General features: G+C 44.0%; 1 protein-coding gene across 1 annotated transcript in view; it reads left to right on the top strand.

The window, feature by feature from the left end:
* LOC126281928 (dual oxidase-like) overlaps positions 1 to 26,141 on the top strand; it is a 234,658-nt gene that overhangs the window by 158,623 nt on the left and 49,894 nt on the right. The window contains exons 22-25 of the mRNA XM_049981262.1: positions 544 to 707; positions 2,297 to 2,514; positions 10,708 to 10,938; positions 17,403 to 17,496. Of these exons, the coding sequence (XP_049837219.1) occupies positions 544 to 707; positions 2,297 to 2,514; positions 10,708 to 10,938; positions 17,403 to 17,496 (707 nt within the window). The remainder of the gene's footprint in view (positions 1 to 543; positions 708 to 2,296; positions 2,515 to 10,707; positions 10,939 to 17,402; positions 17,497 to 26,141) is intronic.

The raw sequence follows: 26,141 nt of genomic DNA, 5'->3' as shown, positions 1-26,141 counted from the left end.
ACATTTCTGGTTTTTATTTGCAGATAAATCTAAGTCACTTCATGCAGTTCACAATAGATAGACTACCAAATTGTTATCATTTAGAAATTTAATCATTGTATACACACTACACTTTTTATGAAAAATAGTATTGCTAATGATGTTTTCATATTTTCCATCAGTTTTAAGTAAAACATATTATCTCATCATGAACATGTATGGTGTTTCACAGATGGTGCATTATCCTGAAGAGTGTCATCCATAGACAAAAGCAATTTTCAACTTTAACGCCTCACTTTTCATTGTAATGCTTCTTTTTCCTATGTATTTCCTCCCTTGTTTATTTCTACCTTGATCTTCAACCTTTCTTGCCTCACCCACCTTTCTTTTCCCAGTGTGTGTTTACTTACAGCTAACTGCTCTCTCCACTATTCATGATTTCTCGAGCAGTCCAACTTTCAAATGCTGTAGAATTTTGGTGATTTTAACTTTGTCCTTCATAGACAATTTTTGTGTACAACTTGCAACATGTAAGCCACTAATAAAACACACACTCTTCAACAGAATGTCATAACGCTTGAAGACTTTCAAAGCCTCCTTACTGATTATAAGGACAAGCTGGGATATACGCAACTAAATTTCCCAGGAATTCAAGGATATCAAAATGTTCTTCCCAACAGAAGTACACAGTTCGAGAAGGCTAGATATACAGTATTCAGCATGTACGGGTAAGCAAACCATTTATCAATGTCTGTTCTTCAATGAAAACTCGACCAGAATAATCACTAATCGCCACTGTTATTAAAAACACAGCATATTATTCTAAAGAAATTTCTTTTCAAAATCCAAGAGATTTTAAGCACTCACATGGTGGAAATAATATTCAGTGAAATGTTAATGCTGTTGTTAAACATTGGGTCTCCCTTTGTCTGAACTAATTAATGCTAAGAAATGCAATTACACTGGAAAGCTGAGGAAACCTGCAATTTAGCTCCCTATATAGTGTGTAAATATAGTGACTATTTGAAGATAGATCCTTTTCAACCTATGCTGAGTGACAGCTACTAAAGGAAGACGTTTGAGTACAGAATACCTGTCCAGTATCAGAGAGGCTATTGGTACACTGACAACAACAGTAATGATTCATCTTAACACATATGTATGTTTTTCATGAAAAACTGCAGTGTTAGCTGTTTGTGAAGAATTCATTCAAAGCACATTTTCCTTACTACATAGATGCCAAGTCACTGAGGTTTTCAAATTGCTTTGCTTTCCTAAAACAGTTGAAGTAGAGGAATACAGTATCGGCTATGAAATTAACAGCTTAGCATATGGCAAAAAAATAAAACACATTTTACAACAGGCAATTCCTCCACCTCATAACAATATCTTCAATATTTCAAAGTTTGAGCAATATTTAATCACACATAGTACTACAAATGAACAAAATCAAGTCAAATTACTTTTTCTAAAACCAGAAGTTAGATTAATGACAATGCCTAATATCAGTTTCATGTATCAAATGAAATATGTTCTTATATACTGAAAAATCTATTGCGCACAACAAAAATAACTACAGAAGCAGATTTTGGATTAAAAAATCGAAGACAAGAATGATGGAGAATAATACAAACAAAATAGCAGTTTGCTTAACTTGGAAACAAGTGAAAAGCAGTAGAGCTGAAATAAGGAACCAGAAACAAAATACTAGCAGCGCGCTGTCTTCAGACTTCTAATGTTTAAGGACTGGGAACAAAGGGCTGAAGAAAGTGAGCCTGTTTTAGCTTGTCCTCTAGGAGTTCGAGGAAAAAATAATATGATGTAAAATAAATACAAAGATGTGCAAAGATCTGAAACCACCATTATAATGATTGATCATCTTTTGTTCTAAAACTACACTAACGTAAATATTATATGGTTTTCTTAAGCATTCCTAGTGAAACTTTTCATAAGTCTGCAAGTAGTGCTTGATTTGTCATGGTATGCCCTGATACTCCGTACCAACCCCCCCCCCCCCCCCCCTCTCTCTCTCTCTCTCTCTCTCTCTCCTCTCTCTCTCTCTCTCTCACACACACACACACACACACACACTCTCAAATGAAGCACTGTCTACGACCATCTTGCTCAATTCTTGTTAATTAAGCAGTATAATTCATTTTGTGCACTTCACACAATGAAACAAACTAGACAACTGTTAGCATATTTATTGTAAAAAGAAAAGCTTCTCAGTGAAAATAATGTAGTGTTATGAACTTAAAATTATAAATTTCTTCATTACTTGCATCATTTGCAGCTCATACCATTTACTATGTTTCAGTGGTTCTAAATATTCTGGAACAGAGAGAGAGCCACTGAACGTTACAAGCAGTATCATGCCGGACCAAGATATTACATTACATACAAAGAGCCTAGATGATTCGCAAAACACAACATACTTCACACTGGTATCAACTGTTGCAAATTATAGCCGTGAAATCTTCTGGGTCACTTTGTACACACTTGTTGTGATTGCAATATTTGCTGAGCGAGCTTACTGTGAGTATAGCAGAGAAAATAAAACACACTTATCTGTAAAACAAATGAAAGTATAAAAAAATTTCTTGTGTAAGAAACACATTATGTTTCTTCTTCTTCTTCTTCTGTTATCTGTGAACTATGTTATTTCAAAAGTTCTTATTAAAATTCAGACAGTGATAACCACAAAGGCCTAAACACACAATCACTAATTTTGAGATTGTATAGCATGTATGCAGTTTTATCTGAACCTCTAATCACAGAATGTGTTTAATGACAATGACGATAATGAGGACCATGACGCGTTGGAAAAAGATTATGATCGAGTACATGTTGCATTTAGTATCTGTTCTGTTATGGTCTGATTCTAGTTTCACTTTAACTGCAAATTTTATACTGTCAGAAGACACTATAGTCTCAGTCTATATATGGGTAAATTATTTTTCATATGAAAGATTGGATGCTGAGACTTAGTTAAAAAATAATTCAGACATATGAGACTGGTGGTTTGTTTACAAATTTGATTTCCACAAACACCTATTGTTCTCAAAACTTTTTGCTTCGGACGCTTATGATTCTCTGTGGCTAAGTTCTATATATACACAAACACACACACAGAATTACTAGCTTTCGCAACCGATGGTTGCTTCTTCAGGAAGGAGAGGGAAAGACGAAAGGATGTGGGTTTTAAGGGAGAGGGTAAGGAGTCATTCCAATCCCGGGAGCGGAAAGACTTCCCTTAGTAAGTCTTTCCGCTCCCGGGATTGGAATGACTCCTTACCCTCTCCCTTAAAACCCACATCCTTTCGTCTTTCCCTCTCCTTCCTGAAGAAGCAACCATCGGTTGCGAAAGCTAGTAATTCTGTGTGTGTGTTTGTGTGTTTTGTTCATGTGCCTGTCTGCCGGCACTTTCCCCGCTTGGTAAGTCTTGGAATCTTTGTTTTTAATATATTTTTCCCATGTGGAAGTTTCTTTCTTTATATATGTTGAGCTGCAATCTCTAAAGTTGATTAAAAAACGAAAGAAAAATGTGCTGACAAAACTCTTTGTTATGACTGGAAATAATTATTATGAATGGGAACTGCCTAAAACTATACCAAACAACTGTGGGAAACCCATTTTATATGTCTGAGGATGATTGGTCAGAAATGTGTCACAGACAGATAAAGCCAATTTTGTAGCTCTCAATGTCTCATCGTCACTTAGTTTACCTTCTGACAGGAACAGACATTTCTTCTACCTAAGCTGCATAACATTTGGGATTAACTACAATCTTGTTTCATCTCTAAATGGTATCCATTTGTTTTCTTTTGTATTCGTTTCCCCAGTTCCTATCGGCAATCTCCGATTCTTTCACTTTATCCAGGTCCCATCTCCCTAATTTCACACACTTTTGCAGTTTCTTAAGTTTTAATCTGCACTTCATAACCAATACACTGTACAAAATTTAATAAAACTGTTGCTTTGTGGGCTAATCTTGCTACTGTTCTTTCCAACTTGTTTTTTCTCAGCTGGCAGTACTGCCCGCTCACAATGTTCCCTTTTTTCCTTTTTTATCACTTATCTGTGTGATCCATTACTAATCATATCTTACGGATATTATTCCAGCCACTACTGGTGTTTTACAACAGAGGGATTAGTTGCTCAGAGCAATCACTTTTGTTATCATATATTTTCAACCTGAGTAATCGCTTCTCTACTATCATATGTTCTTAATCCCAGTCAGAAAGTCATAATTCACTGATCATCTCTCCTTCAGGATCATATGGAAGAGTCCTTTCTGCAAAACAAAGTTCTAATCACTATTGAACTATAGCACCAATAAAGAATGGGATTCAGAGAGAAGTGAACATCAAACTGCTGCATTAAGCCACCTGCAAGTACACATCAGAGCTGCTTGTTGCACATCGTAATATTCAGTTCTTGTCTGCAAATTACGAAGCACGGAATCTCCTTTTATATTATTTTAAATTTCACATAATCCTACCATCTGCAACATCCTTCGGATATGTGCACCTCTTGAGATGCACTTTCTTAGAGCAGACAAACATAATAGTACTGTCAAAACATACAACCAATCTGACCTCCATCTCACAGTGCTAAGCACACTGAGACTGATGAAAGGAGGGTGGCATTCACACTCATTGAAAATAAGTTGACACACCGAGAAGTGCTTACCTGGAGTAATCTATAAGCCTTTAAACATTACCTATGCAATGTATTTTCGGTTGGCACTATACCTACTTCAGTCCCATTATGAGCATGTCAACATAATGGGGGACATGAACACAGACTAGTTCAAAACGTTACCTCAACAATAAACCCAGAAGATTCTTTAGCTGCAACTGTAAACAATAGAGTGCACGATCACACCTTTAGAAATACAATTCCAATTAAAAGCACTGACAAGAGTGAGAGCTATTGTCAGATACCAGCTTCTGGCCATGCATCACATGAGATAATATTTGAGGTCTACTGTGCACACCACCCATCTACATCTACATCCATACTCCGCAAGTCACCTGACGGTGTGTGGCGGAGGGTACCCTGAGTACCTCTATCGGTTCTCCCTTCTATTCCAGTCTCGTATTGTTCATGGAAAGAAGGATTGTCTGTATGCTTCTGCGTGGGCTCTAATCTCTCTGATTTTATCCTCATGGTCTCTTCGCGAGGTATACGTAGGAGGGAGCAATATACTGCTTGACTCTTCGGTGAAGGTATGTTCTCGAAAATTTAACAAAAGCCCGTACCGAGCTACTGAGCGTCCCTCCTGCAGAGTCTTCCACTGGAGTTTATCTATCATCTCCGTAACACTTTTGCGATTACTAAATGATCCTGTAACGAAGCGTGCTGCTCTCCGTTGGATCTTCTCTATCTCTTCTATCAACCCTATCTGGTACGGATCCCACAGTGCTGAACAGTATTCAAGCAGTGGGCGAACAAGCGTACTGTAACCTACTTCCTTTGTTTTCGGATTGCATTTCCTTAGGATGCTTCCAATGAATCTCAGTCTGGCATCTGCTTTACCGGCGATCAACTTTATATGATCATTTCATTTTAAATCACTCCTAATGCGTACTCCCAGATAATTTATGGAATTAACTGCTTCCAATTGCTGACCTGCTATTTTGTAGCTAAATGATAAGGGATCTATCTTTCTATGTATTCGCAGTACATTACACTTGTCTACATTGAGATTCAATTGCCATTTCCTGCACCATGCGTCAATTCGCTGCAGATCCTCCTGCATTTCAGTACAATTTTCCATTGTTACAACCTCTCGATACACCACAGCACCATCTGCAAAAAGCCTCATTGAACTTCTGATGTCATCCACCAGGTCATTTATGTATATTGTGAATAGCAACAGTCCTATGACACTCCCCTGCGGCACACCTGAAATCACTCTTACTTCGGAAGACTTCTCTCCATTGAGAATGACATGCTGCGTTCGGTTATCTAGGAACTCCTCAATCCAATCACACAATTGATCTGATAGTCCATATGCTCTTATGTTGTCCATTAAAGGACTGTGGGGAACTGTATCCAACGCCTTGCGGAAGTCAAGTAACACAGCATCTACCTGTGAACCCGTGTCTATGGCCCTCTGAGTCTCGTGGACGAATAGCGCGAGCTGGGTTTCACACGACCGACTTTTTCGAAACCCATGCTGATTCCTACAGACTAGATTTCTAGTCTCCAGAAAAAGTCATTATACTCTAACATAATACGTGTTCCAAAATTCTACAACTGATCGACGTTAGAGATATAGGTCTATAGTTCTGCACATCTGTTCGACGTCCCTTCTTGAAAACGGGGATGACCTGTGCCCTTTTCCAATCCTTTGGAACGCTTCGCTCTTCTAGAGACCTACGGTACACCGCTGCAAGAAGGGGGGCAAGTTCCTTCGCGTACTCTGTGTAAAATCGAACTGGTATCCCATCAGGTCCAGCGGCCTTTCCTCTTTTGAGCAATTTTAATTGTTTCTCTATCCCTCTGTCGTCTATTTCGATATCTACTGTTTTGTCATCTGTGCGACAATCTAGAGAAGGGACATTTAGTATTTCAGCCTTTAGTCTGTCATCATCTGTTTCAGTACCATTTTGGTCGCAGAGTGTCTGGGCATTTTGTTTTGATCCGCTTACCTCTTTGACATAAGACCAAATTTTTTTAGGATTTTCTGCCAAGTCAGTACATAGAACTTTACTTTTGAATTAATTGAACGCCTCTCGCATAGCCCTCCTCACACTACATTTCGCTTCACGTAATTTTTGTTGGTCTGCAAGGCTTTGGCTATGTTTATATTTGCTGTGAAGTTCCCTTTGCTTCCACAGCAATTTTCTAACTCGATTGTTGTACCACGGTGGCTCTTTTCCATCTCTTACGATCTTGCTTGGCACATACTCATCTAACGCATATCGTACGATGGTTTTGAACTTTGTCCACTGATCCTCAACACTATCTGTACTTGAGACAAAACTTTTGTGTTGAGCCGTCAGGTACTTTGTAATCTGCTTTTTGTCACTTTTGCTAAACAGAAAAATCTTCCTACCTTTTTTAATTTTTCTATTTACGGCTGAAATCAACGCTGCAGTAACCGCTTTATGATCGCTGATTCCCTGTTCTGCATTAACTGTTTCAAATAGCTCGGGTCTGTTTGTCACCAGAAGGTCTAATATGTTATCGCCACGAGTCGGTTCTCTGTGTAACTGCTCAAGGTAGTTTTCAGATAAAGCACTTTAAAAAATTTCGCTGGATTCTTTGTCCCTGCCACCCGTTATGAACATTTGAGTCTCCCAGTCTATATCCAGCAAATTAAAATCTCCACCCAGAACTATAACATGGTGGGGAAATCTACTCGAAACATTTTCCAAATTATCCTTCAGGTGCTCAGCCACAACAGCTGCTGAGCCCGGGGGCCTATAGGGACATCCAATTACCATGTCTGAGCCTGCTTTAACCCAAATCATTTCTCATTTCACATTTCGGATCTCCACCAATTTCCTTCGATATTATTGCACTTCTTATCGCTATAAACACGCCTCCTCCTCCACTGTCCAGCCTGTCTCTGCGGTATACATTCCAATCTGAGTTTAGGATTTCATTACTGTTTACGTCTGGTTTCAGCCAACTTTCTGTCCCTAGTACTATATGGACGTTGTGACCGTTTATTAATGAGAGCAGTTCTGGGACCTTTCTATAGACGCTCCTGCAGTTTACTATTAGCACATTAATATTGTTCACATTAATATTGTTATTCCCGGTTGCATTTTGCCTACTCCTACCTTGCCGCATCTCAGGAAGCGTCTTGTCGGGCCTAGGGAGCGAATTCTCTAACCTAAAAAACCCCCATGTGCACTCCACACGTACTCCGCTACCCTTGTAGCCACTTCTGGCGTGTAGTGCACGCCTGACCTATACTATACTACAAATAGTTAGCTCTGATTCCACCCCACGAGCGAGGCTTTCCGCCTTTACCAATTCCGCCAACTGCCTGTACGAACTGAGGATGGCCTCTGAACCCAGAAGGCAGGAGTCATTGGTGCCGACATGAGCAACAATTTGCAGTCGGGTGCACCCAGTGCTGTCTATCGCCGCTGGTAGGGCCTCCTCCACATCTGGGATGAGACCCCCCCGGCAAGCAGACGGAGTGAACACTGGCCTTCTTCCCCGACCTTTCCACTGACCCATAGGTCATATCATATCACTTTACATGTAGGGAGTTAAAAACATAGATCATGTTGCAGAAACAAAAAAAGGTCCACTCAAAAACCCAATGACGCAATAAGCAGATATGTTTTTTATAATTTTTAAAATAGGAAACAACTTCATTTAAATGAAATGGTGAGAAAAAGTTTGTCCACATTAGTTACATTACACTTTAACAAATTTTCTTTTTTTCCTTTCAGCATTCAAATTGTGAGTCTCTGGAAAAGTTTTTTGATGTCATCAATAAATTGGCATAAAATTTAGAAAATGTTTGTGTTAAAAGGTTACAGTTTTGAGAACACTATTCAACAGTACTAATTTTGTACCCCATTCCCATTTAAAAATGTAAACGTTGAGTTCATTTCCTACAGTTTTCAGCAACTACCAGGTGGACACCTTGGTAACAAACCTGTCATTGTAATGCCCCTTGGAGCATGATGTGATACACAAAACATATCAACCATCATTTATTCAGCAGCATCTGTTACTCAAAATGTTTTTGGTGGGTACTGTGAGTATGTTCTTCCATTGAAATGACTGGCATTGCGTTCTCACAATGGAAAAAAGTATCCATGGCTCATCCATTATCAGAACTTCTAAAAAGAAGGTGTCATCCATGCCATCATCATGTGTCACCTATGCCTGGAAACTGTCCCGCATGCAGCCTTGATATGATCCATCAGCATGATGGCACCACCGTGGAAAACACTTTCCACATTTTCAGGTCATCATGCAGGGTTTTGTCAAATGCCTTCACGAAAATGTAAACTTTGGAGACAGTATATTTTACACCCAATTACTGATGTTTTAAAGCAAATATTTCCATTCACATGCTCATGCTGTCAGAATGGCTGGTGTGAGCTGAATGTCAAGAGACTGGCAATGAACTGATTATCTGATTCCTTTGACATGTCAAAGAAAAGGACAATCAATGAATGGAGACCACCGAGTTCCTATGCACAAACAAAAGCACCACTATGCAGTCTGCGAGAGAAGTGGTGAAGTATGAACCAAGGAATAACCCATCAGCTTCATTTTGCACCCCTTGATTGAGGTGGTTCTTCTGTCACCATAGTGTCACGAGACAAAAACTTCCTTGGAGATTTAAGTTAAAAAATAATTATCATCTAAAGGACATTGTTTTGAGTTTTAAATTATTCTTCATTCCATAGTTGTATGAAAGCCATGACAATATTGACTATTATCTTTGTTTTTGTTTCTGCAATGTGGCACTGCAGTAGTCAATATCAAACTGATACAGAGAGGAAAGGAAAAAGAATTCTTACTTAGTAAGCAACACTAGACCATCTCATGAACAAAAGTTGCCACACAGTTTTTTCACTCACTGGAAAAAAAGGAATGACCAAAGGGAATTAACAGTTCAGTTTTACTAGAGGCATTTTTCCTTGCAGACATTTTGTTTCTTTATTCTGATAACATTGTTTTTAATATTAGTATGCGGATAGGTTGAGCTGAACTAATGATTTTCTTAAATTATGTACAGATGAGATGACTGCTGCCTGGGTGTCAGTGTGGTCATAAATTAGGGATTTTACACTTGAGCGAGAGGTGAAGTACTTCACAGTTAATGTCCTCAGCTGATAGGTGGATCACCATCATGGTTTGCTACACCCTTAAACTTTAAGGCACTTTGGGGACCACAGAATCTAACTGAAGGCATTAGCACACAATCTGACAGACTCCAGTAAAAATCTTTTCCCCCACAAGATTCAAATCAGCTGTAACTGAAACAAGTGCCAGTGTGTCATCAAAGGTCCTTGGCTATGGGGCTTGGTTCCAACCTGTTTCAACAAGGCTAAATAGTGGAAAAAGCGTCCAGACCACAAAGGCATAGTATAGATCACTTATGACATAGACAATAAAAGATCATTTTTCTCCTCAGCTTTTCACACACTTTCAGAGTGCCACCTTAGAAGCCATCCAGCTAACTTCTTTAATCCAATAGTCAAACTGATTCCTTCATATTCATCACACACAGTGTTTTACAAACCAGATTAAAAAAACATGTCATAATAATTCTGTTGGTGTGGATGCATGTGGAATGCATGCATGCACATTGTGCAAGAGTGGTTGCTTTTCATCTCTTTCTGCTTTTCATCTCTTTCTGCTTTTCATCTCTTTCTGCTTTTCATCTCTCTTTTTTCTTTTTTTCTCCATCTGTTCTCCCTTGCTGGTATTACTAGAGTGCAGATTAACCAAACCTAGTTGTTTCACACTGTGCTGATTATGCGCTTATGTTACTACGCGTGAAATAACTTAACTCTCCTCAGTGGTAGTGGGCTATCTCCATTCCAAATTACGGAATACTACATAAGTGTTAGACAATTTTCACACCAAGAATTTGATGTAGTACAGACCATGTTGTTATATAATGAATATAGTTCCAAATATAATATAATGAAAGGTAGTTATTTACCTGCTGTTTCAGAAACTACAATATACAACAAATTAGTAACTGTATTTTCTTGGATATGTACATTACAGACTATTCAGTGGAAAGAGAGCACACTGGTTTACGGCGCATAGCAGGCTATGGAGTTACTATAACACGTGGTGCAGCCTCGGCCATGATGTTCACCTACTCTACCTTATTAGTCACTATGTGCCGTAACACTATAACTACACTACGTAACACTGCACTGCATCTTTATGTGCCTTTTGATCGCGCTGTACAAATGCATAAATATATTGCTGTCTGGGCTGTTGTTTTCACTGGTAAGTCCAACACAATACTAAATTTGCTGAAAATTGTGAGTGATGAATTCATCCTAACAATTTATTCATTAAAAATTAATATTTTAAATATCCATAACAATTTTGTATGTTGGAAACTATCACATTAAAAATAATCATAAATGAACATTTGTAGATTAAACATGAAGATGGGAATCCATTACTTTTCAATGCAGAGAGACCACATGGTATTGTTAACAGTCCTTCCCCACATTGAGAGTGTTAAGCTCAGTAATAAACAATCCCATCATCATACTATGTGAAGGGTGGACTGTTGATTGTCACAAGACTTCATTGTTTCTTTTTACCACTGCAAATCAAATGCAAAGACCAGCTAAAAATATACACTAAAACTTAGATCAACATGAAATTTCCTTGAGAGTTTCTGCATTATCAGTGATACAAAACTCACCTGATGATGCATGAAAATATCAACTAAGTTCTACTTTAACTTACTTACAAGTATTATATTACTTTAATTATTAAGAGCACTCATAAGTGAGCTGTTGTGTGCAGAGGAAGTCTAGGAAAAGGGGTAGATTTTGAGAAAGTCACCCAGAACTGCAGGTCGGGGGAGACTTGTCAGACAGGAGGAGAAGGAAAGACTGATTGTTGGGGACTACACCAGACAGGATTTGAAAGCCTGAGAGCTTAAAGGTGGAAGACAGGGTAGTGTGCAAGACAGATATAACTGCTTAAACAGCATGCACGAGTTAATAAGAGTGAAAAGCTAACTGCAATGTACATCACAGAGGTGAAGTGAAAACAGACAGGTAAGAAAATGAAATATGTAGAAAACTACAACTGAGTGAAAAAAGCAATGCCAGGTGGGTGGCAAGAACCAAGGACATGTAGCACTATTTCCCACCTGCGGAGTTCTGAGATATTGGTGTCTGGGGGAAGAATCCAGATGGCGCATGTGGTGAAACAAGTACCGAGGTCATGACTGTCTGTTGTACAGCATGCTCTGCAATAGAATATTGTGTGTTGCCTGTATACACCCTCTGCCTATGTCCATTCATCCTAACTGATAATTTCATGATAGTCATGTTGACGTAAAAGGTTGAACAATGTTTACATAACAGTTGGTATATAACATGTCATTTCACAGGTGGCTCTCTCTTTGATAGTATGTGTTTTGTCAGTTACAGGGCTGGTATAGGTTGGTGGTAGGAGGGTTCATGGGCTAAGTCTTACAGCAGGGATGGCCACAGGGGTAGGAGCCGTACAGTAGGGAAACGGGTGCAGAAGGAGTGTAGGATTTGATAAGAATATTGCGGAGATTAACAGGGTGGCAGAAAGCTATTTTAGGTGTGGTGGGCAAAATCTCAGACAGAATGGATCTCTTTTTCAGGGAATGATTTTAAGAAGTTGTGGCTTTGTCGAAGTAGCTGATTGATACATTCCAGTCCAAGATAATATTGACAGACCAGTGGTGTGCTCCAAACCTGTTTTTTGGAAAGATGATCAGTACCAGGGTTGGATGTGATGGCCCAGGAAATCTGCTTTTGAACTAGGCTGGTAGGGTAATTACGTCCAACGGAGGCTGAGGTGAGAATGGGGGGGGGGGGGGGGGGGGCGTTTTGCAAACAGTCTGCATTTGAACAAATACATTTGTGTCGAATGCCAAGCCTGCATGGGAAGGAACGTATGAACGGAAAGGACGGCAATTGTCAAAATGTGAGTACTGTTGTTTGTTAGTAGGGTTAATGCGGACAGACATGTACAGCTGACCATCAGTGAGGACGAGATCAACATCGAGGACAGTGGCACGGGATTCGGAATAGGACCATGTGAAATTTAACTGAGAGAAGATATTTAGAGATTCCTAGAATTTTAAGGGCCAGCCTCACAATGAGTCCATTTGGTAAAGATGTCATCAATGCACCTAAACCAAACTAGGGACTGAAGACTTCTGGATCCCGGTACAGCCACCTCCAAGTGACCCATGAAAAGACTGGCACAGGACGGAGCCATCCTGGTTCTCATGGTTGTATCCCTGATCTTTTTGTATGTGTGCCCCTCAAATGTGATGTAGGTGCTGGTAAGTATAAAGCTGATTAAGGTGAGTAGGAAGGATGTCATAGATTTGGTATCTGATGGGCACTGACTGAGGAAATGTTAAGCAGCAGACAGATCATGCACGAGGAGAGGGGGGGAGGGGGGGGGGATGTTGGTATAGGGAGAGGAGGGATAAATGGTAAGAAGCAAGGTGTGATGATGGGAGTGGGACAGGCACGGATTTCAGACACTCTAGGAAGTGGTTGGTGTCTCTGATATAGGACGGAAGTCTCTGTACTATGGGTTGCTGGTGCTGATCAACTAAGGCAGATATACGTTTGCTGAGTCGGCCGGGATGAGAGGGACTGCATGTCAGTTCGAATCACAGGGATGGGATCTCGATGGCAGACGCTGTAAGTACAGGTGACGGACAGCTGGCATAAACCTTCACTGACATGCTCTTTTTGATCAACTACCACAGTGGTAAATCCTTTGTTTTCTGGGAGGATAATGATGTAGTAATCAGCTTTTAGGGAACGTAGAACTTGGAGTTATGCGAAGGACAGGTTAGGGTCATGTTGTAGGGACCTAAGGAAGGGTTGTGAAGCAATGCTGGATGTGAGGAATTCTTGGAAGGCTTGTAAGGGATGATTTTGAGATAGTTGTGGTGGATCTTCTTTTTTTTGTGGTTTTAGGGCGCTCAACTACTAAGGTCATTAGCGCCCAGTCACAAATGTAAGTGCACATATAATCGGGTAAATGTCTTTGGGCAAGTCCTTCAAAGTAATAAAACAAAGAACACGAGCAGATGCCTAAAATTTCCTGTAAGGTAAATGGCAGACACAGGACAACACGAGATTGATTAAAACAGGGACACAACAATAAAACACGGCACACTGTCAATGCATGACCACGAGGGCACTGCGGGGCAGGGTCACTGGATAGCAGGTAGCAGTGGATAAACCGGCAATGCGCAATCCGCAACCTTGCCAAAATGACAACCTCTTGCCGAGATGGTCGGGAGGAGGTTGTCCAAGCTGTTGGGAATGGTTTTATGGCCCGGAGCTTATTTTCTTGAAGTGACAACCAAGTATCCCACCATAATGACACAAACCTCTTACAAACAACCCCACTAATGTCAGATGACAGGACACAAAGGGGGGCTGGCCGAGGCAGGAGGACTGCAGCCTTGGTCACAGCATCAGCAGCCTCATTCCCTGGCACTCCTACATGGCCTAGAACCCACATAAAGCTAACAGGAGAGCCACCATCAGCAAGAGAATGGAGGGATTGCTGGATCCGTTGCACCATGTGGTGGATCTAGTTGAGATCATGGTTGGAATTGTTCGAGACTGGTTCAATGCCTGATTTGCTGTTAGAAACGTTTTGGGATTGGATTGCAAAGAGATATTTCCAGTTGACACTGCGTGTGAAGGAAAGTAGGTTCTTCACCACAGCAACATGATCAAATGCATGCAGGTTTCAGGCTGAAAATGAAACCCTTAGATAACAGACAATTCACGAGGGGAGAGTGCTTTAGGCGAGAGGTCAAGGACACTGTACAGTTAAGATTTTTTTCTTGTGATGAGTTATTCTTGGTCTGGGAGGTAGTAGCGAAGGCTGTGGGATGTTAAGGAGGTTGGCCAAGCTCGGTTTGTAGGAGAGAAGTGCTGGTTGATGGTATGGCTGTTTCGGAAGCTGCAGAGGGACAGAAAGGGAAACACCACTGGTCAGGTAGTTTAGGAGAAGGTGGGATAGGTTTTTGAGGTAAAATCTGTCCTTGGTATGGAATGAATTAATCAGGTACTTCAACAAGGCCATGACTTCCTAAAATGATGCCCTAAAATTAGATATATTCTGTCTGAGGTTTTGCCCACCACACTTAGAATAACTTTTCACCGCCCTCCTAATCTCTGCAATACTCTTTATCAGACCCTATACTACTCCTGCATCCATTTCCCTACCATACGGGTCCTACCCCTGTGACAGTTCACCCCCCACCTGCAAGACTTGCCCTACCCACCTTCCAATCACCACCTACACCAGCCCTGCAACTGACATAACATATTATCGAAGGGAGAACCACCTGCGAAACAACATGTCATCCGCCAGCTGTTATGTAAACACTGTTCGGCCTTTTATATCAGCACGACTACCATCAAATTATCACTTAGGATAAATGGGCATTGGCAGAGGGTGTATACAGTCAACACACAATATCCTATTGCAGAGCATACTGTACAACATGACAGTCATGACCTCGGTACCTGCTTCACCAAATGCACCATCTGGATTCTTCTCCCAAACACCAGTTTCTCAGAACTCTGCCGGTAGGAACAAGCACTACATGTCCTTGGTTTTTAACAGCCACCTGGCCTTACTTTACATTAATTCCTTCACAATAACTACTACTTTTTTCACTCAGTTGATTTTCTTACCTGTTTGTTTTTTGCATCCCCTCTCCCACCTCTGTTACGTAGAATGCAGTTAGCTTTTCAGTCTTATTAACTAGTGCACGATGTTTAAGCAGTTATACCTGTCTTGCACATTACCCTGTCTTCCACCTTTAAGCTCTCAGGTTCTCAAATATCGTCCGGTACATTGCGCAACAATCAGTCTTTCCTCCTCATCCCATCTGGTAAATCTCCCTGAATCACGGTTCTGGGTGACTTTCTTGAAATCTACCCCCTTTTCCTAGACCGCTCCAGTCCTCTTCCTTCATCCCTCTTCCCCTACTGTGCTTCTGCATTAAGAAGGAGCCACTGGCTCAAAAAGTTTGCCTAATTATAACGTCCTTTTGTGTATGTGTTCTGCCGCCACTTGGTGAGCAGATTTTTATCTATACAATTATTTTGTAAAAAACGAATGAAATGTGACAAATGAGCAATGACAGCCATACAGAAGGGAACTTGGGGCAGCAATACTGGTACAGGAGAGGACAGAGGACAAGGATGGGGAGTGGGGGTCACTTTAGCAGTCACCCGCCTTCCGAGTAACTTTTTTGCACAACATATTTGATTATTTCGAACACACTTGAATATCCTAGAGAAATTATCTATGAAACTTTTATTAAATACATCTGTTGCTTATGTAGTACATCTTCCACCATTTAAGAAGGGTCAAAGTGCTGAACTCACAACTATGCTAAATTTTTATGGCTTGAAGGTTTCAGTGCACAGCTCCTACAAGAGTATCACTGGTGTTATGCTAGACGTAAAACATGGGAGATGATTTTGTCACATACTGCTGCCAGCAAGATAATTATACTTCCAAGGAAGCACAAATAACTCACGTGGCACTGACCACATAAAAATAATAATTTTTAAACACCAATGTCACATACCATGACATAATTTCCAAATGTGCAGTCTTTTCTGTGCAGCTTTTGCAGTTTTCAGCAACAGGATTCAGTGTCTGAAACACAACAAAAAAAATTCCACTGATTTAAGTGTTTATGTTCAAAATAATTCACTTTCGGATGAAAACTTCCACACTGAAGTAAAATTCCTCATTATGTGGGAATGATTGAGTTTTGTTCATAAGTCTCAATTATACATAACTCTAAAACATTATACATGCTAAGTACCACAAAAAGAACCACACTTCTAGTACACATTATATAGCAGAGCACTATTCCTTTGGTCGTGTTGCATGTAATAGATTGAAACATGGTCACTAATTATTACTCAGTACATTGTTTTTTAACACTTCAAAATCAGCCAGCCATGCGTCGCAATCCTACCTCAGGTGCTACATTGTTGTGTAGCACAAACATGGAGTGGTGAGGTGGTTGTTGTTGTTGTGCTGACAGGGCCGGGGAGATGTGCCGACAAGAGCAAATGACAGCACTGCTGCTACCAAGGGGGGAGGGGCACTGCAGAGGGTGTTGCAACTAAGGGGGAGCACAGCCAACACCAGGGGCAGACTGCTGCCGCCAACATGGGAGGGGAGACTGCGCAGCTGCCGGGTGCCAAGAGATGGCTGTGGAGAGGTAAAGTGAAAGAGGAAGGAATAGGGGGCGGCTCAGACGGAGGGGGCTGCAAGCAGTTAATGGGGTAGTGTAGGTGTAGGGAATAAAGGATACAGAATGGGAAGGGAGGAGATATTATATTTTGTTTCATGTAGCCTCACTAAAGTCTTCAGTAACAGAATAAATACCGTTTCAGTTTAACTCTTATCCAACAGAAAACCTGCACTAAAAACAAGTTCTTGGATGGAAGCAGGCAAGTCAATAAACTTATGTAAATACCATTTGTACAGTCATATAAATTTAATTAATGTTTAATGATTGTATAAATTACACATTCCATGTCAACATATAGTGTGGATATGATTAATTGTTTATAGAATCATCTTTTCATATTATTAAGAATGTTTATTAATCATCCACACTACTTATGACTTTCTATTGTCATATTAAATAATATGTGTAAATTTTATTTCAGTAATCCATATAGTTGGACATGCTTTCAACTTCTACAGCATCAGCACACAGCCATCTGATGATCTCTCCTGTTTGTTCCGTAATTTTCAGCATTCGTAAGTTTCATATATATCTAAAAATGTATATGTATGTCTTCTTAAAATACTTTAAACTTAAAGGATGAAACCTAAGTACATTGGGCTGAATAAAATAAAAAGTAATATTAGACAACAGAAACAATTTACATCAGACTGCACAGTACTTTAATACATTTGGACAAGAGAAAAAAACCTACTGCTTACATTTAAAAATCTGACTCATGACCAGCCATTAATCATTAATTAAATTTGAACATATGAGTATAACAAAAGTGTAACAACATATACACCTAGCTTAATACAGTACCAAATACAAAGCACTGCAAGATCACCAAGATTTTCCAATTAGGCAGAATGGTTCACCGATAACAACAGAGCTTTTATTCCACAGGAAGTTTGGCATGCACAAAAAATATACTAAGGGGATTTATCTATATTTTTATTTTTAGCTCTATTAAGACTTAAATTGTGGTGTCTTGTATTACTTTCTACATGGACAATCCTTTGCAAAAGCTAATATGAGAGGTAGTTAAAGTATGTCAGAATATAGTCCTAAGTAACAGCCTGATTAAAAGAACTACTTTAGGGTAGTTCAGTTATTTGAATAAGATTTTAACACTCCACTAAAAATGACAAATTTTTGTAATCTTCTTTGGTGTTTTATCTTTGTGACTAATGTTTGTTGGTCATGCATGTAGTATCGTTTGCTGGTCATGAGTATAGTATCTATCTAATATGACTTGATGTGGCTGCTTATTAGTTGGTGCAATTTTTGTTTTACATTTGCTTTTGCCTTAGTCCTCAGAGTGTCTTACTGAAGGTAATGAAGTTAAGCCTCTGGACTATGGTTTGTCTTCTAAATTATATAGAGCACAAGGTACTTTACTATATTGAGGTATCCTTCTCTGTTCAATTTCATCTTCACTTGTTGTTTGGGAAAAACAAGGCTCAAAGTGCTGTGGCTAATTTTCCATTTGCCTGATAAATCTCTTCCTGGAAGTCTTCACACAATTGAAGTGTTGACATAAGGAAGCATGTAAGTCACAACTTTAATTTGGACAGAAAGACTAGCTGACAGCTGGGAGGAACAACAGCATGTGCACAGAACAGGTATGTGACATCAGTGATGTCACTCTGATATGGGCATGGGCAGTTCTGTGTATTGCACTATGATGTGTAGCAGTGGACCGGAAGAATACACCCCTCACAGGGCACATGTGAAACACCCTGTATATCACAAATATGAATGATCCAAAGACAGAACCCCATGGGGCACTCTGGAATGTTGTAAAGCATTTGATATGCAATTGTTGATTCTTGATGAATAGACAAGTTCTGGATAGAAACAGAAAAATGCCTTTTACACCAATTCTTTCAAGCTTAGTGAGAGGACTGAGTGAGAGAATGTATCAGATGTTTTACTTAGATCCACAAGTAGAGTAAAAGCAAAACATAGCTTTCAAAACATTCTAGATTTATCATCATCCACAGCAGACAAACACATTCAATCATTTCTTTGCATCATATAGGTAAATTACATTCATTTAAGAACACAAGTGGAAAAACTGGAGCACAAAAAATGTGGATATGTTCCTGTTTATTTAAAAAGACTGTGGCTGAATAGTGGGTAGCCATCTGCCTCATTTTACCTTCCTCAGCCCTTTAAAAATTTTGGAATGCGAACATATTCACACTTTTTTTTTTAAACATGCTACCCTCTTGAAACCCCCGAAAGCTCCCCTAACTAACTCACTCACACCCACTAGTCAATCTCTGTTTATCATTGTCTCCTGTGTCACAGCCACAGTCCCCTTTGTTCTGTCCTATTGTCTCCTGTCACTGTCACTGTCTCCCTCTTGCTCTTTCTTACTGCTAATTCCTTCCTACTGCTGCTGCTGCTGCTCTGCTGCCTCTTCTCACTGTCACAATTTCTCTCTTCCTTGTCATCATTGTCATAAATATTGTGTCTCACTGTTTAGAGGCACAAAACGTGTGGGAGTTTTCAGCTTGTTACTAAATGCAAATAAGTAGGAGCCCGAGTTGATACGAGCTGAAGCAGTCCAGGTTGCAATAAAATGCGGTACGGCACACTGTTAGAGAGAATGATTATTATTCAAGAAACACATAGTACAATGAAATTACTTATCTTCAGTAGTTTGTAGGACTGCAGCTGCGACTATGAACTGACAATCTCGTAACATGGAATACCATGAACTAATACAACAGATTCTCAGGGACTTCTCAGAGAATCAATGCAAAATTTACGGAACTGGCTGAGGGCTGATTATGAAAGTGCGTCTGCCTAGGTTGAAATGTAGCTAAGAAGTGAACGAGGCATACTCCAGTTCCGTTGAGCTGCACAGCCTGCTAGAGTGCCCTGTGCTCGGCAGACATCAGTCCCCCATTCCAAAAAAACCGGCGAAACAAAATTTACGGAACAGGTAAAACCCCAAGGGGGGAGGAGACGCCCCTCCCCCCAGTCACTGAAAGAACACCAATGTGGCAGCGAACACTAGAGACAAGAAGAGTACAGACAAACACTGGACAGAAAGAAACGGAAGAAAATAAGAGGGTCGGAGACTGGTTGACTGACCATGGGAACAAAATTGGGAAAGAGTCAACCACCCGAATACACACATTAAAATCTGCGACCAATGGGACACTCGAGGACAAGATACACAGAAAGGGAAAGGGACAGGTCCCCCCTAAATGGAACCATAAAAAGGACTACCACGGATAAAATTTAAAACGTCGTCAGCCATGGAGGCATCGTCGCATAAAACCAAAGGCAACGTGCCCGGGAGATTAAAAGTCTGCCGGAGGGTGCGCAGGCGGGGACACTCCAACAAAATATGGGCGACCGTCAACCGGGACCCACACTGACACAGGGGGGGATCCTCCTGACGCAAAAGATGTCCGTGCGTCAGGTAGGTATGGCCGATGCGGAGCCGACACAGGATGACAGAGTCCCTGTGAGAAGCCCGCAGGGAGGACTGCCACACATCGGTCGTCTCCTTAACAGCCCGCAGTTTATTCAGAGAAGTCAGGCTACGCCACTCGTCACGCCACATCTGAAGCACCTTACGGCGCAACGCCAGCTGCAAATCACGAGCCGGGAGGCCGATCGCCAAAGTGGGGGTGTCGACCGCCCCTTTGGCCAGCCTGTCGACACGTTCATTCCCCGGGATGCCAACGTGACCTGGCGTCCAAACAAAGACCACCGAACGACCAGAGCGGGTAATGGCAAAAACAGACTCTTGAATAAAGGATACCAGAGGAGAAGAGGTATAGCAGCGGTCGATAGCCTGGAGGCTGCTCAGGGAGTCACTGCAGATGACGATGGACGTACCTGAGCAGGAACGCATATGCTCAAGAGCGCGCAATATGGCCACCAGCTCTGCAGTAAAAATACTGCAGCCAGCCGGCAAGGAGCGCTGTTCAACATGGGCAGCGTGAGCAAAAGCGTAGGCAGGACGACCATCCACCAGGGAACCATCAGTGTAGACAGGCTCACAGCCTGAAAATGAGGCGACGAGCGCAAGAAAACGGTTACGGAGGGCCACATGCGGAACCGAGTCCTTGGGTTCCCGTGCCAAGTCCAGGCGGACGGACGGACGGGTCATACACCAGGGAGGCATGGGTGCACAGGCCCGGAAGGGCGGCAGAAGAGGGAACGACCCCAGTTCAGACAGCAGGGACTGGATGCTGACAGCAATGGAAAGCCCAGACCTAGGTCGCCGGTCGGGCAGAGGGAGAACCCTGGCAGGGAAAAGCAGGCGATGATTGGGATGGCCCGGTGAGCAATGCACGTGGACAGCATAGTCGGCGAGCAGTCGGTGGCGGCGAATCCGCAGCGGGGGAACCCCGGCCTCCACCAGCAGACTATCCACGGGGCTCGTACGGAAAGCGCCAGTTGCAAGCCGAACCCCACAGTGGTGTATGGGGTCCAACAACGTCAACACTGAGGGCGATGCAGACCCATAGGCCAGGCTCCCATAATCAAGCCTGGACTGCACAAGGGCTCTGTACAATCGCAACAGCGTGCTGCGATCTGCACCCCAAGACGCATGGCTCAGGCAGCGGAGGGCGTTGAGGTGCCGCCAGCACTTTTGCTTCAGCTGAGTAATATGAGGAACCCACGTGAGCCGGGCATCAAAGACGAGTCCTAAGAAGCGGCTAGTGTCCACCACTTCAAGTAGGTGACCGTCGAGGTAAAGTTCCGGATGAGGGTGGACCGTCCGACGCCTGCAGAAGTGCATAACTCGAGTCTTGGCCGCAGAGAACTGAAATCCATGAGTCAGAGCCCATGATGCCGCCTTGCGAACGGCTGCTTGCAGCCTGCGTTCAGCGACCCCCGTAGTCGTTGAGCTAAATGAGATGCAGAAGTCGTCGGCATACAAAGAAGGAGACACCGACGACCCCACGGCTGCAGCCAGACCATTAATGGCCACTAGAAATAAGGAAACGCTCAACACCGAGCCCTGCGGGACCCCATTTTCCTGTATATAAGATGAACTAGAGGCGGCACCGACTTGCACCCGGAAAGAGCAGCACAATAAAAAGTTTTGAAGAAAAGCTGGGAGCTGACCACGAAGACCCCACTCGCGCAACGTAGCAAGGATGTGATGCCTCCATGTTGTGTCATATGCCTTCCGCAGATCAAAAAATACAGCAACGAGATGCTGACGGCGGGAAAAGGCTGTATGGATAGCAGATTCCAGCCGCACCAAATTGTCTGCAGCAGACCGGCCCTGACGGAAGCCACCCTGGGATGGAGCGAGGAGACCGCGCGACTCAAGGACCCAACACAAACGCCGCCCCACCATACGTTCGAGCAATTTGCACAAAACGTTGGTTAGTGTAATGGGACGATAGCCGTCCACCGCCAGAGGGTCCGCACCGGGCTTCAAGATGGGAACGATAACACCCTCTCGCCACTGCAACGGGAACACGCCCTCGCTCCAAATGCGGTTAAAGATGGTGAGGATGTGTCTCTGGCAGTCCCTGGAGAGATGCTTCAGCATCTGCGCGTGGATGCAGTCCGGTCCTGGCGCTGTATCAGGGCAATTGGCGAGGGCAGCGAGGAATTCCCTCTCGCTGAAAGGAGCATTGTATTTTTCAGAACGACGTGTGTGGAACGATAACAGCGTCCGCTCGGCGTGCTCCTTTAGAGAGCGAAAGGCAGGAGGGTAAGTTGCAGTCGCAGAGCTCGTAGCAAAGTGCGTGGCAAGGTGGTCAGCAATGGTGGCAGCGTCCGTGCAGACAGCGCCGTCCAGGGAGATTCCAGGGACACCCATAGGGGTCTGGTATCCATAAATCTGCCGGATGCGGGACCACACGAGCGACGGGGAGACACGGGAGCCCAAGGATGAAATGTACCTCTCCCAGCATTCCTGCTTACGCCGTGCAATAAGACGACGGGCCAAGGCACGGAGCTTCTTAAAGGCGATGAGGGTCTCCAGAGACGGGTGCCGCTTATGACGCTGGAGAGCCCGCCTACGGTCGCGAATAGCCTCAGCAATCTCCGGCGACCACCAGGGGACAGACTTCCTCCGAGGGAGTCCAGAAGAGCGAGGGATGGCAGTCTCGGCCGCAGAAATAATTGACGAGGTCAAGACACGGACCACCTCGTCAATGTCACCCTGTGGGAGAGAAGCAATGGTGGCAGCGGAAGTAAAAGCCGGCTAGTCAGCCCTGTTGAGAGCCCAGCGGGGCAGGCGCCCAGAAGAATGACACTGGGGCAGTGACAAATAGATGGGAAAATGGTCACCACACAGATCAGGATGCACTCTCCAGTGGAGGGATGGGACAAGTCCGGGGCTGCAAAGAGAGAGATCAATGGCCGAGAACGAGCCATGGGCCACACTGAAATGCGTGGAAGCACCGGTGTTCAAGAGGCTAAGGTCGAGATGAGCCAACACATGCTCCACAGCGCGACCGCGGTCATCGGAGACAGTCCCACCCCATAGAGGGTTGTGGGCATTGAAATCGCCCATAAGCAGCAATGGCGGCGGGAGTTGAGCCAGCAGCGCAGCCAAGACATGTCGGGGGAGTTGCCCATACGGAGGAACGTAAACAGAGCAAACAGTAATAGCCGGCGAGAGCTCAATCCTGACAGCGACTGCCTCTAAAGGCGTCAGAAGGGGTACTGGTGAGCTACAGACAGAGTGGTGAACAAAGAGGCAAACTCCACCTGAAGCTCGTTGACAGTCAGCGCAGTTCTTATAGTATCCCCGATAACCGCGAAGGGCAGGGGTCCGCATTGCTGGAAACCAAGTTTCCTGAAGAGCAATGCACAGAACAGGGGAAACACTCAGAAGCATCCGGAGCTCAGGCAGGTGGCGGAAATAACCGCCGCAATTCCACTGGAGAATGGAAGCAGGAAGGGACTGGGAGGGCGTGAAGGCGACTAAGAGGCAGACGGCGCCGCAGAGTCAATGGCCGCCACTGAGCGAGAGTCAGCTGTGTCCATAGGAGAGGTCCCCGAGGGTTCCGTGAGGGCGAGATCCGCGGCAGAGGCGAGGATCTCCACCGCATCCCCAGAGCCAGAGCTATTGACAGCAGGCGGTACTGAAACTGCCGGAGCGTCCTTCTTCTTGGACACGTTCCGGTCCTTCTTCTCGCGTCTGTCCTTTGGCTTAGAGGGCTGGGAGAGTTTCTCTGAAGGAGCGTCGGAGGCTGACGACGACGCAGAAGCCCTACGACCAGCAGGTGGATGAACCTTCAGCCACTGGCTGACATCCGGCGGGGTAGCAGAAGAAACGGAAGAAGGGAGGGCCCCGAGGGACCCCTTCCGCGAGAGAGGAGCCGGCGGAGACGACGCCGGCGGAGACGACGCCGGCAGAGATGGGGGAGGGGGAGGGGGAGGGATCGAGCCCCCTGGTTTTGGAGCAGATGTCACTCCTGAAGCATGTGCGGGGGGAGTGACAGAAGGGGGTTTGCCCCCAACTGCGAAGGGGGCAACAGAGGAAGGCTTGCCCCCAGACACGAGGGAGGCAGACAGAGATGGACGGCCCTGAGGGCCAACTGAAGGCGGCACAGAGGAGGCGACAACTGCCGCCCGCGAGGGCGACGATAACGTAGCTGCAGCATAAGAAGTTTGAAGAGGGACAGGATGCAACCTTTCAAATTTCAGTTTTGCCTCGCGATAAGTAAGCCGGTCCAGGGTCTTAAATTCCATAATCTTCCGCTCCTTATGAAGAACGGGGCAGTCCGGCGAGCATGGAGAGTGGTGTTCCCCACAGTTGACACAGACAGGCGGAGGCGCACATGGAGAATCGGGATGAGAGGGGCGTCCGCAATCTCGACATGTGGCGCTGGATGGGCAACGGGAGGAGATATGCCCAAATTTCCAGCACTGGAAGCACCGCATCGGGGGAGGGACGTATGGCTTGACATCACAACGGTAAACCATTACCTTGACCTTCTCAGGCAATACAGCACCCTCGAAGGCCAAGATAAAGGCACCAGTGGCCACCCTGTTGGTCTTGGGTCCTCTGTTCACACAACGGACAAAATGCACACCACATCGTTCCAAGTCAGCTCTCAGCTCGTCATCGGACTGTAACAAGAGGTCGCGATTGTAAATAATCCCCTGGACCATATTTAAGCTACTGTGGGGAGTGACGGTAACAGGGACGTCTCCCAGCTTATCACACAAGAGCAACGCCCGTGACTGGGCTGGGGAGGACGTCTTGAGGAGGATGGACCCATTCCTCATTTTAGACAAACCCGCCACTTCCCCAAACTTATCCTCCAGGTGTTCCACAAAAAACATAGGCTTTGTCGAAAGAAAGGAGTCACCATCAGTCCTGCTGCAGACAAGGTATTGTGGTACATAAGGCTCCTGCTTGGCACTAGATCTGCGTCCCTCCCATGGCACAGCCAACGAGGGGAACGACTGAGGATCATATTGTGCAGCATCGAATTCAATTTTGCCTCGCTTAGAGACGCTGGTGGCAGTGCGACCACCAGCTTGGTGAGATTTATTGCGCTTCATTGTGCCACATCCGCCCAGATGCCACCTACTCCGAACGAGGGCTCTCCCCAAGGGCGCCACCCAGCCAAAGCAACGGGTACCTGGCCGATATCCCATTGCCCGGAGTCCCCGTGCCCCAGACAAGATGGGCACATACTCCTTGGCATGCATGGGGAAGAAACAGCTCTGGCATCTGTAGTGCGATCCCTGCGTGGTCAGGGGCTACCACCAAGAGGGTACATGACGACCCCACCACAACGGACTGGCTACCGTGCGGGATTTTAGGTGTTGAAAGGGTCCACAGTTGCCGTGGGCGCTAAGAAGGGGATTGCGCACAAGACGAGGAGGCAACCCAGAAGACATGGGGTGTAAATCCCTCCACACGACAATAGATAGCATGCAAGATGGAGGTGCACAATGGACCAATAGAAAAACACCACGTAAGGCGTCCTTCCCCAAATGGCACGCACTAACAACGGAAATTTTGAAAACGGCAGGTCAAACCCAAGTGGGGACCATCACATAAGGCCGAAACTTTGAAGACTCCTTTTAGTCGCCTCTTACGACAGGCAGGAATACCGCGGGCCTATTCGTACCCCCGAACCCGCAGGGGGGGTGTTCTGATGGAAACATCTTTCTGCTGCATCCATTCTTTTCCCTACTACAGCGGGGCATGTAACTCATA

Source organism: Schistocerca gregaria, chromosome 7 (genome assembly GCF_023897955.1).
Source record: "Schistocerca gregaria isolate iqSchGreg1 chromosome 7, iqSchGreg1.2, whole genome shotgun sequence".
NCBI classification, from domain to species: Eukaryota; Metazoa; Arthropoda; class Insecta; order Orthoptera; family Acrididae; genus Schistocerca; species Schistocerca gregaria.
Note: the sequence above shows the minus strand (reverse complement) of the source record. Positions and strands in the feature narration are given on the sequence as shown.